The 12,078-nt window shown below is 38.8% G+C and overlaps 1 protein-coding gene across 2 annotated transcripts in view; it reads right to left on the bottom strand.

The window, feature by feature from the left end:
* The window catches only part of Kntc1 (kinetochore associated 1), a 143,601-nt gene that overhangs the window by 50,173 nt on the left and 81,350 nt on the right, over positions 1-12,078 (bottom strand). For both annotated transcript variants that reach the window (XM_045132346.1, XM_045132344.1), the window contains 3 exons: positions 8,245-8,301; positions 6,340-6,503; positions 4,617-4,721 (listed from right to left, as the gene is read on the bottom strand). In XM_045132346.1, coding sequence (XP_044988281.1) covers positions 4,617-4,721; positions 6,340-6,503; positions 8,245-8,301 — 326 coding nt within the window. The remainder of the gene's footprint in view (positions 1-4,616; positions 4,722-6,339; positions 6,504-8,244; positions 8,302-12,078) is intronic.

The raw sequence follows: 12,078 nt of genomic DNA, 5'->3' as shown, positions 1-12,078 counted from the left end.
GATAAACAAGATTGATAAACCCTTAGCAAATCTGACCAGAAGAAAGAGAGAAGGGACAAAAATTAATAAAATTAGAGATGAAAAGGCCCTATTACAACAGATACAAAGAAATTCAGAAAACTGTAAAGACATACTCTAAAGAATGTATATGCCTCTAAGTTTGAAAATCTGAAAGAAATGATTTTCCGGATTTATATGACCTACCAAAATTAAATCAAGATGATATAAACCAACCATTACAAGACCTAGTACAAGTACGGAGATCCAAGTAGTTATAAAAAGTCTCCCAAGTAAAAGAAGTCCACGCCCAGATGGATTCCCTAGTGAATTTTACCAGCCCTTCATGGTAACACTACTGCCTCACAAACATTTCCATAAAATAGAAAAGGAAGGAATTCTACCAAAGTGCTTCTACGAAGGCAGCATCACTCTGATAGCAAAACCAGAAAAAGACAGAACAAAAAAGAAAATTACAGGCCAATCTCCCTTATGAACATAGATGCAAAAATTCTCAACAAAACATCAGCAAACAGAATACAAGAATACATGAGAAAGATCGTTCACTCTGACCATGTAGATTTTATCACAGAGATGCAGGGATGGTTCAACATATACAAATTGATAAATGTAATACATTATATAAATGGACTGAAGGACAAAAATCACATGATCATCTCAACAGATGCAGGAAAGACATTTGAAAAAATACAACATCCCTTCACGGTAAAAGTCCTACAGAAACTGGGAATAAAAGGAACATATCTCAACATTATAAAAGCTATCTCTGACAAACTTACAGCCAACATAATATTAAATGGGGAAAACTTGAAGCTTTTCCACTAAATTCAGGAACAGAGCAAGGGTGTCCAATATCCCTACTTTTATTTAATATAGTACTGGAAATCCTAGCTATAGCAATAAGTCAAGAAACACTCACAAAAGGGATACAAATTGGAAAGGAAGAGATCAAATTACCATTCTTTGCAGATGATATGATTCTATACATAAAGGACCCTAAAGACTCTACCAGCAAGCTGTTAAAGCTGAAAAACACTTTTAGCAACACAGCAGGATACAAAATAAACACACAGAAATCAGTAGCTTTCCTATATACTAACAACAAACATGCAGAGGATGAAATCATGGAATCTCTCTCATTCACAATTGCCTCAAAAATAAATAAATAAATAAAGTACCTTGGAATACACAACCAAGGAAGTGAAGGATCTCTACAATGAGAACTTTAAAACACTTAAGTGAGAAATTGCAGAAGACTCTAGGAAATAGAAAGATATGCCATGTTTTTGGATTGGAAGAATCAATATTGTGAAAATGTCAATCTTACCAAAAATAATCTATACATTTAATGAAATCCCCATTAAAATTCCAATGAAGTTCTTTTTTTTTTTTTGGTTTTTTGAGGTAGGGTCTCACTCTAGCCCAGGCTGACCTGGAATTCACTATGGACTCTCAGGGTGGCCTTGAACTCACGGCAATCCTTCTACCTCTGCTGGGATTAAAGGTGTGCACCACCACGCCTGGCTTCCAATGAAATTCTTCACAGAAATAGAAAAAACAATCCTAAAATGAATTTGGAAGCATAAAAACACGAGAATAGCCAAAACAATTTTGAGCAACAAAAATAAGGCTGGTGGTATCACTATACCTGATTTTAAGCTATATTACAAAGCCACAATAACAAAACAGCATAGTACTAGCACAAAGACACACATGTAGATCAATGGAACAGAATATAGACGATCCAGATGTTAATCCAAGCAGCTATAATCATCTGATTTTTTGACAAAAATGCCCAAAGTATTCACTGGAGAAAAGAGAGCCTCTTCAACAAGTGGTGCTAGGAAAACTGTGTATTTGTATGTAGAAGGATAAACATAGATCCTTGTCTTTCTCCATGCATAAGAATCAAGTCCAAATGGATAAGGACCTTAATATCAGACCTGGAACTCTGAAATTGCTACAGGAAAGGTAGGGGAAATCCTTCAACATATTGGCATAGGCAATGACTTTCTGAATATAACCCTAATTACTCAGGAAATAAAACCCTAATCAACCCCTGGGATCTCATGAAATAACAAAGCTTTTGTACAGCAAAGAACACTGTGAATAGTGCAAAGAGACAACCTACAGAATGGGAGAAAATCTTTGTCAGCTATACATCTGACAGAGGATTAATATCCAAAATATACAAAGAACTCAGAAAACAAAATAATAAATTAACCAACTCAATTAAAAATAATGGGCTATGGGGTTAGAGAGATGGCTTATTGGTTAAACAGTTGCCTGTGAAACATAAGGACCCTGGTTCGAGGCTCAATTCCCCAGGACCCACATTAGCCAGATGCTCAAAGAGGCGCATACATCTGGAGTTCATTTGCAGTGGCTGGAGGTCCTGGCATGCCCATTCTCTCTATATATCTGCCTCTTTCTCTCTCTGTCTCTCTCAAATAAATAAATAAAAATAAACAGAATAAACAAAAAATAAATAAATGGGCTCTGGAACTAGAGTTCTTAAAGGAAGAAATACAGATGACATATAAACACCTAAAAAAGTGTTCTAGGGCTGGAGAGATGACTTTTGATAAAGGTATATCCAGAAGCCAGAGATTACTACTAGAAAATTTTCAGAGCCAGGGATGGAATACCTTCCAGTGAGTTGTTGGCCAGCAAGGTCCCTGTTGTCTCCAAAACATTACAGCCTATTGCCAAGGCCTTTGGCTTCCCACAAGTAACAGATAGTTAGACTCTATTGTTGAAGACTTTACATGCCTGGGTACCAAGGTCACTGAGAAATCAAGGTGGGGCTGTTAAAAACTTCCTCCCCATAGACTAGCCAACTGAAAGCTGGAAAAAGCTGCATTGCATTCAGTCCTACGGGAGACAGAAGTTATCAATGGTGAAAACAGTGGACACTGGAAGCCTCAATTTGGCCACAAAGGCAAAATGACCAAACAGGTACAATAGTGGCATGTCTGTTCTAGGGGAAACCAACTGCTCTCTAGTTGGACTGGAGGCCCGCTCTATAGGAGGGAATACATGTCTGGTACTGAAAACCTAATCAAAAGCCTCTGGCAAGGGAGGTCATGAGCCTTAGGCATATAAAATCTGCTCTTATCTGGCTAAATGCACATATTATGCTTACCAAACTGCCCTGAAAGCACTATTTCATACTCATATATTAATACTACTCTCACTTTTGGTTAGAGAAGCTTCTCTTTTCAGATGGTTAGTGACTACTGGGATGACCCAAAAGGCACCACAGTGCTAAGAAGAAGTGACAGAGGCGTGTCCAGCACTGAAACATCTCTATCACACCCTCCAAGGCTCAGGATCCATTGTGGAAGAGGTGGTGGAAAGAATGTAATAAGGGTAGTACTCCTTACAATGCAACTGTCCAGACAGAAATTGGCCTTGATACTCATGACCTCGCAGTGCCTAGCAACACCTTCACAAGACCCTCACAATAGGATAAAAAGACAATGACATTAATATAAAAGAGAGACTAATGGAGAGAGGGAGGGGATATGATGGAGAGTGGGGATGTGAAGGGGAAAGTGGGAGAGGGGAGAGAAACATCATGGTTTATTGTCGGTCACTATAGAAGTTGTTAATTTAAAAAAATTTTTTTAATGTATGCTAAACTGGGTGTGGTGATGCCTTTAATCCCAGCAGTTGGAAGGCAGAGGTAAGAGGATTGCTGTAAGTTCCAGCCCAGTCTGAGATTACATAGTGAATTCCTGGTCAGCCTGGACTACAGGGAGACTTACCTCAAAAAACCATAAACAAACAAACAAATAAATAAATAAATGAATAGCCAGGCATGGTGGTGCATACCTTTAATGCCAGCACTCAGGAGGCAGAGATAGAAGGATCACTGCAAGTTTGAGGCCATCCTGAGACTACATAGTGAATTCTAGGTCAGCCTGGGATAGAGCAAGACCTTATCTTGAAAAGCCAAAATAAATAAATAAATAAGGCTAAAGAAATGGCTTTGTGGTTAAGGTGCTTGCCTGTGAATCCTAAGGACTCACAATCAATTCCTCAGTACTCACATAAACCAGATGCACAAGGTGGAACATGTGTGTGGAGTTCATTTGCAGTGTCTAGAGGCCCTGGCGCATCAATTCTTCTCCATATACATATTTACATACACACACACACACACACACACACACACACACACACATGTATATATGTATATATATGAATGAATGGGAGAAGAACATATCTATATATATATATATAGATATATATATATATATCTATATATATATATATATATATATGATTTTATTTTTTAAGTTAGCAACAATGATTAGCCACTGGACTGGTTCTTGAAGGTTTTGAATGGTACAACACTGTTATATTGAATCATAAATGAGTGAATCATATCCACTGGTGATAAAAACATAACAAAAGCCAGGTGTGGTGGTGCAGACCTATAATCCAAACACTGGGAAGGCTGAGGGAGGAGGATCACTGTGAGTTTAAGGCCAGCCTGGGCTACAGAGTGAATTTCAGGTGAACATGGGCTAAAATGAAACTCTGCTTCAAAAAAAACAGACAATGCAAAATCAAACAAACCAGATACTTACTTTATTCAAGAGTGTTGAGGCATTCCCTCTGATAAACATGATGGATTTTTCTTTCAATTCCATAACAGTATGTCTTGAGTTAATCAATGTGGCTTCCCCAAGTAACTTTTAGAAAAGAATTAAAAGAATCTTTAGGTCCATTTTGATATATTATTTTGAAAATTCTTAACATATAATAAGGAATTTTTTTAAAACCATAATTTTATGGCAATAGTATTAGTACTTAATCTACAGAAAGAAAGCAGGGGAACAGGTAGAGGACTAATTGTAAGACTGCTGACAAGATAAATGCACTGGTTGATATTCCTAAATCATGCACTTTTATTCCTAATGCTGTACCTTAACAAAGTTGTTCTCAAGAAAGAACAGTGTTTGATAAATATCATCAGAGTAGAAATGAAGCCAATTTTCTGACACCCAGCTTCACAAGCCAGTTATCAACAAGTAGCTGGTTTACAGAATCATTTCGGTAATGCTATCAGAAAATAGTTTGAATTTGGGTGACAACAACAATAAGGACAAAAATTCTCCAGAAACAGTGAATAACAGAGATACCAGCAACCCAAGCATTCAGGATGTGGAGGCAAGAAGGATCAGGAATTCAACGTCATCCTAGGCTACACAGTGAGTCTGAGGACAGCTTGGACTATATGAGACCATGTCTCAAAAAAAAAAAAAAAAACACAACAACACAAAACACAGCAAACACTGGTTTAAGATTAAGGTATATGCAATTACCAACCCAACCTAAAACTTTGGGTAACCAGTTTTACCTCAGTGATTCTAAAATTTTATATTTGCGAAATGGAAATGCTCAGAGCTGTTATAAAGAATGAATATGGGAGGGAGGGTATTACCATGGGATATTTTTTTATAATCATGTAAAATGTTAATAAAAATTAAATAAATTTAAAAAAAAGAATGAATATAAACTGAGCATGGTGGCACACACCTTTTAATCTCAGCATTCAGGAGGCTGAGGTAGGAGGATCGCTGAGAGTCAAGGCCACCCTGAGACTACATAGTGAACTCCAGGTCAGCCGGGGCTAGAGTGAGACCTTACCTCAAACCAAAAAAAAGCCAGGTGTGGTGGTGCACACCTTTAATCCCAGCACTTGGGAGGCAGAGGCAGAGGTAGGAAGATTGTCATGAGTTCAAGGCCACCCTGAGACTACAGAGTGAATTCCAGGTCAGCCTGTGCTAGAGTGAGATCCTAACTCGAAAAACCAAAAAAAAAAGATAATGAATATGAAGCCAGTGTGGTAGTGCACGTCTTTAAACCCAGCACCTAGGAGGCAGAGGTAGGAGAGGACTGCTGTGAGGCCAGCTTTGGAAATTTCAGGTAAGCCTGGGCTAGAAAAGTGTGCAAGGCTAGAGAGATAGTTTAGCAGTTAAGGTGCTTGCCTGCAAAGCCTAAGGACCCAGGTTCAATTCCCAGGATCTACAAGGTGGCACATGTGTCTGGAGCTCATTTGCAGTGAGGGAGCTCCTACCATGTACATTCTCTCTCAAATAAATAGAAATATTTTTTAAAAATGTGTGCAACATCCTGAAATCTTATTGAATGCTCAAAAACCATAGGGCACAATTAGCAAATAAAAGTCAATTTCCCTGTGAGGGGGCAATGAGGAAAATATCAATACAAATTCCTTTGTTAGGCAGTGTTCTGTATCTCTATACATACATCTACCATAAGTCAAAACACTTTTTCCCAGAGCCATACCTTTTCACTCAAACTGACATTCATGGTGTTTGACACAGAGTGCTGGACAAAAGCACCAAAGGAAGCGACTACAAATCGTAGGGCTAGCTCCCCCTGGCTAGATTCTTGAAGGTTCTGAAGCAAGGCAGAGGTGGAGGTTATAATGGGTGAGATAAGGCTCTTTCCTGCAAAGTAAGATTTTTAATATTTAGATGATTTTTTTAAACAGAGATCATTATTGTGAGAAATTGCTTTCAGGGACATTGTACTTCAATGGAAAGAATAGTTCATACAGTTCATTCTCAAACTCAGTAAATGAAAGAGTTAACATGAAACTGGATTTAAACCAGAAAATAATTAAGTCTACTAGATAGTGAGTGAGTTTAATTATAATCTGCCCAGTTTTTTTGAAGTTGAGATGCTTATGAGAAGTTTAACTCATTAGCAGATGAAGACTATTTCTCCATATGAAAGATAAAAATGGATGGTGCACACCTTTAATCCCAGCACTCAGGAGGCACATATAGGAGGACCACCATAAGTTCGAGAACACCCTGAGACCCAGTGAATTACAGATCAGCCTGAGCTAGAGTAAGACCCTACCTCGAAAAACTTAAAAAAAGGAGCCGGGCATGGGCATGGTGGGACATGTCATTAATCCCAGCATTTGAAAGGCAGAGCTAGGTAGATCACTGTGAGTTTGAGACCACCCTGAGACTACACAGTGAATTCCAGGTCAGCTCTGAGCTAGAGTGAGACCCTTCCTCAAAAAAAAAAAAAAAAAAAAAAAAAAAGACGGGCTGGAGAGATGGCTTAGCGGTTAAGTGCTTCCCTGTGAAGCCTAAGGACCCCGGTTCGAGGCTCGGTTCCCCAGGTCCCACATTAGCCAGATGCACAAGGGGGCGCACGCGTCTGGAGTTCGTTTGCAGAGGCTGGAAGCCCTGGCGTGCCCATTCGCTCTCTCTCCTCTATCTGTCTTTCTCTCTGTCTCTGTGTCTGTCGCTCTCAAATAAATAAATAAATAAAAATTTAAAAAGAAAAGAAAAGAAAAAAAGGCTGGAGAGATGGCTTAGTGTTTAAGGCACTTGCCTGGGAAGCCTAAGGACCCAGGTTTAATTCCCCAGAACCCACTTAAGCGAGATGAACATGGTGGCACTTGTGTCTGGAGTTTTGTTTGCAGTGGCTAGAGGCCCTGGTACACCCATTCTCTCTTTCTTGCTCAAATAAATAAAGAATAAAATACGTATTTTTAAGAAACCAACAAAGATAAAAATCTATTAATAGGGGGCTTGGGAAATGGCTTAGTTACGGTGTTTGTTTGTGAAGCCTAAGGACCTCGGTTCTATTCCCCAGGACCCACGTAAGCCAGATGCACAAGGGAGCGCATGCATCTAGAGTTCATTTGCAGTGGCTACAGGCCCTGGGATGCCCATTCTGTCTTTCTCTCTGCCTCTTCCTCTCTCTCTTAAATAAATAAATAAATAAATAAATAAATAAATAAATAAACCTTTAAAATGTTTAAAAAAATGCATTAGTAATTGGCAAGGCATGGTGGTGCACCCTTTAATCCTAGCACTTGGGAGGCCGTGGTAGGAGGATTGCTGTGAGTTTGAGGCCAGCCCAAGACTACATAGTGAATTCCAAGTCAGCCTGGGCTACAGTGAGACTCTACCTTGAAAACCCAAAAAATAACAGTGTTAATAGATTCATAAATGTTAGTATATCAGATAAATCACAATTGCCTGGTTTTCTAGAATAATAACGATGTTAGATTCATACTCAAAATTTCAAAGAACTTCAATATTTATATATTTTAAAATATTTTTGCATTTATGAAAAAAATAATATAGTACTATACATTGCTATACTTGATCTTAGCCAAAAAGGCTAGAAACAATGCTGCAATACATTTTTAATGTTAAATACCTTCACACATGGAACAGTATGGCAAACTTGTGGAATCCAAAGGATGTCTTTTGCTTTCTACAAAACAGAAAAATAAGTAACATTAAATAACTCAATTAGAAAACACATAAATTTAAATATTTAACAATGTGCTATTATCAATAATGTTCTCAACTAAAGTCATGATTTAAAAAGCAAAAGAGAGTGGGCTGCAAAAATGACTTAGCAGTTAAGACACTTGCCAGTGAAGCCTAAAGACTCAGGTTTGGTTCCCCAGTACCCACATAAGCCAGATGCACAAGGGGGTACACCTGTCTGGAGTTTGTTTGCAGTGGCTAGAGGCCCTGGTGTACCCATGCTCGCTCTCTCTGTCTCTCTCTCCAATAAATGAATATTTTTTTAAGAGGAGTTGGGCATGGTGGCATATGCCTTTAATCACAGCACATGGGAAGCAGAAGTAAGAAGATCACTGTGAGTTCAAGGCCATTTTGAGACTACATAGTGATTTCCAGGTCAGCCTATGCTACAGTGAGACCCTACCTTGAAAACAAAAACAAAAACAAAAAATAAGTAAATAAATAAAAACCAAAAGAGGGCTTGGAGGAGATGGCTTAATGGTTAAGGCACTTGCCTGGAAAGCCTAACAACCCAGATTTGATACCCCAGTACCCACATGAAGCCAGATGCACAAAATGGTTCATGCATCTGGAGTTCATTTGCAGTGGCTGGAGGCCCTGGGTTGCTCATTCTCTCTCTCCTTGCAAATAAATACATAAAATATTAAAAAACAAAAGGGGGAGACTTCCAGTTAAGATGGCAGCATAGGTACCACACCAAAGCAGCCTAGGGGGAAAAAAGAGCCACACACACACAAAAAAAAAAAAAAAAAAAAAAAAAAAACGCAGCAAAATACACCCTTTTACTAAAAAGTGAGGTGTATAGGAAATTGAAACAGCAGCAGAAAAGCAGGAGAGATCCAGAGCATCCAGAGCCTGCTCGGCCAGCAGAAGCTGCTTCGGCCGGCATGGCACGCTCGCAGCTGTCAGGCTCGGCTTGAGCCGCAGGAAAAGCCAGGCGAGGGGATTTTCCACTCACACCACAGTTCTCTGCAAACTCAAGAAACTGAAGGGAGAGCGGCAGTGAACAACAGAGGAGCAGATCACAAGGTAGAAGAACACATGGAACAGCGGGCAAACTAGAGCAGCATCTCCCTCCCCTTCCTCACAGCCAGTGCCCAGCCCTTGGGAACAGAGCAGTGGTCCAGGGACCCGGCCACGCCTACTTGAACTGACAGGGCACCAAAGAGGGACCCAATCAAGAGCACAGCTGAGACCAAAATCATCCCAAAAGGTAACTGGGATGTCACCAGGTCAGTACCTGCCTAATAAACCTGGTATATAGGCCTGAGCCAGAAGTGCTAATTGCACCTTCCTTATCAGGATAAATTATATGTTATATTGGGTGGATGGTCAAATTTGCCATTCTTAAAAAAGCTGTATTTTGGGCTTGTTATTTGTTGCTTCTTGAATTATAGTGGCTTTGTTTTCTCTTCTGTTATATATTAGGGAAGAGTCTCACCTCACCTGGTCACAAGCTGACTTGGAACCCTCAACAGACCAGAAATATTAACTGCCTTATTGTCAGGATTAAGGGAGTAGGTTGGGCACCACACAGCCTAAGGGACAGACAGAGCATCTGGCTGTCATAATACCTACTCTTGGATAAATACTCTGTGTGGTGTTTCATTGAAAATGTACATTGTTTAGTTAAATTTTTAGAATCTGCCTGTATTTTGTTCCACTTAGCCGACTAGAATAATCTCATAGCAGACACACCCAATACCTAGAGTCACTTTTGTAGATACTCTGAGAGTCTTCAGAGCCACACCTAGCGCCTTAAGCTCCTACCCTGAAGATATATAACATCAGATTGATTGATACATCCCTTAATACTCAGCTAACTAGAAAATCCAATCATTAAACAATCCAAGATGCAAAAACATATACATTATAACCCAAGAAACACCAAAACTCAAGACAATATAAATCCACCAAAAGTATTAATGCATCAGAATTGACCTCCAGTGAGAATGAGTTAAAGGAAATGCCTGAGAAAGATTTCAAAAAAATGATCATAAATATGTTGAAAGAACTCAAAGAAGCCGGGCGTGGTGGCACACGCCTTTAATCCCAGCACTTGGGAGGCAGAGGTAGGAGGATTACCATGAGTTCAAGGCCACCCTGAGACTCCATAGTGAATTCCAAGTCAGCCTGGGCTGGAGTAAGACCCTACCTTGAAAAACCAAAAAAAAAAAAAAAAAAAAAGAAGAAATCAAAGGAAGCAAAGAAGACACAGGATGCCAATTTAATGAAATAAAGAGGTCAATACTAGACATAAATAAGGAAATAGAAATAATAAAAAACCAGTTAGAATTGCTAGCAATAAAGAACACAGTTAATGAAATTAAAAAAAACTCTGTAGAAAATCTCACCAGTAGAATGAATGAAGGAGAGGACAGAATATCTAAGCTAGAAGACCAGGTGGCAGATCTAATACAGTCCAACAAAGAGAAAGACAAACTAATAGAAAAGTATGAGTGGGAATAGTAAGATATTCGGGACACTATGAAAACATCAAACATAAGAATTCAGGGCATAGTAGAAGGAGAAGAATTTCACTCCAAAGGCATAGTTGGCATCTTCAACAAAATCATAGAAGAAAACTTTCCCCAAATTGTGAAAAAGAGGTGCCAATGCAGATACAGGAATCCTTCAGAACACCAGCTAGACAAAACATGGAAAGAACCTCTCTTCGCCCTATTATGATTCAACAACCAAACATACAAACCAAAGAAAAAATATTGAAAGCAGTCAGAGAGAAAAATCAAGTTACCTACAAAGGCAAGCCTATCAGGATTACAGCAGATTATTCAACACAAACTTCAAAAGCCAGAAGGGCATGGAGTGATGTATTCCAAGTTCTGAAAGATAACAACTGTCAACCAAGTTTAGTTTATCCTGCAAAACTATCCATTCAAATAGATGGAGAAATAAGGACATTCCACAACAAAAGCAGGCTAAAGGAGTATTTGAAGACAAAACCAGCTCTACAGAAAATACTTGAAAGAATCCCGCATGCTGAAGAAAAAGAAAAGCACACATATAAGGAACTGGGAAAAAACAAACAATACACAAATACTAGTTAATACAAGAGAGCAAAGGTAAAACGGGAAGAACTACAAAAAAAAAAATGGCAAAAATGAATACACAACTTTCAATAATATCTCTTAATATCAATGGCTTAAATGCCCCAACCAAAAGACATAGGTTTGCAGACTGGGTTAAAAAGCAGGATCCTTGGAGGGAGGGAATTACCATGGGATATATTTTATAATCATGGAAAATGTTAATAAAAATTAAAAAAAAAAAAGCAGGATCCTTCAATTTGTTGCCTCCAAGACCCACCTTTCTACAATGGATGGACACTACCTTAGGGTGAAAGGTTGAAAAATGGTGTTTCAAGCAAATCAACCTAGAAAACAAGCAGGGGTTGCTATCCTAAGATCTGACAAGGTAGACTTCAGTCCAATATTACTTAAGAAAGATAAGGAAGGCCACTTTATATTGATTAAGGGCACACTCCAACAGGACATTACAATCCTAAACATATATGCACCTAACATGGGGGCTCTCAAATTCATCAAACAAATTCTATTAGAACTAAGGTCACAAATAACACCAAACCCACTTGTAGTGGGTGACTTCAACACCCCACTGTCATCAATTGACAGATCATCCTGGGAAAAAATAAACAAGGAGGAATCTGGACTAAATGAGGTTATAGAAGAAATGGTCC

The sequence above is a fragment of the Jaculus jaculus genome, chromosome 13 (genome assembly GCF_020740685.1).
Source record: "Jaculus jaculus isolate mJacJac1 chromosome 13, mJacJac1.mat.Y.cur, whole genome shotgun sequence".
Taxonomy (NCBI): Eukaryota; Metazoa; Chordata; class Mammalia; order Rodentia; family Dipodidae; genus Jaculus; species Jaculus jaculus.
Note: the sequence above shows the minus strand (reverse complement) of the source record. Positions and strands in the feature narration are given on the sequence as shown.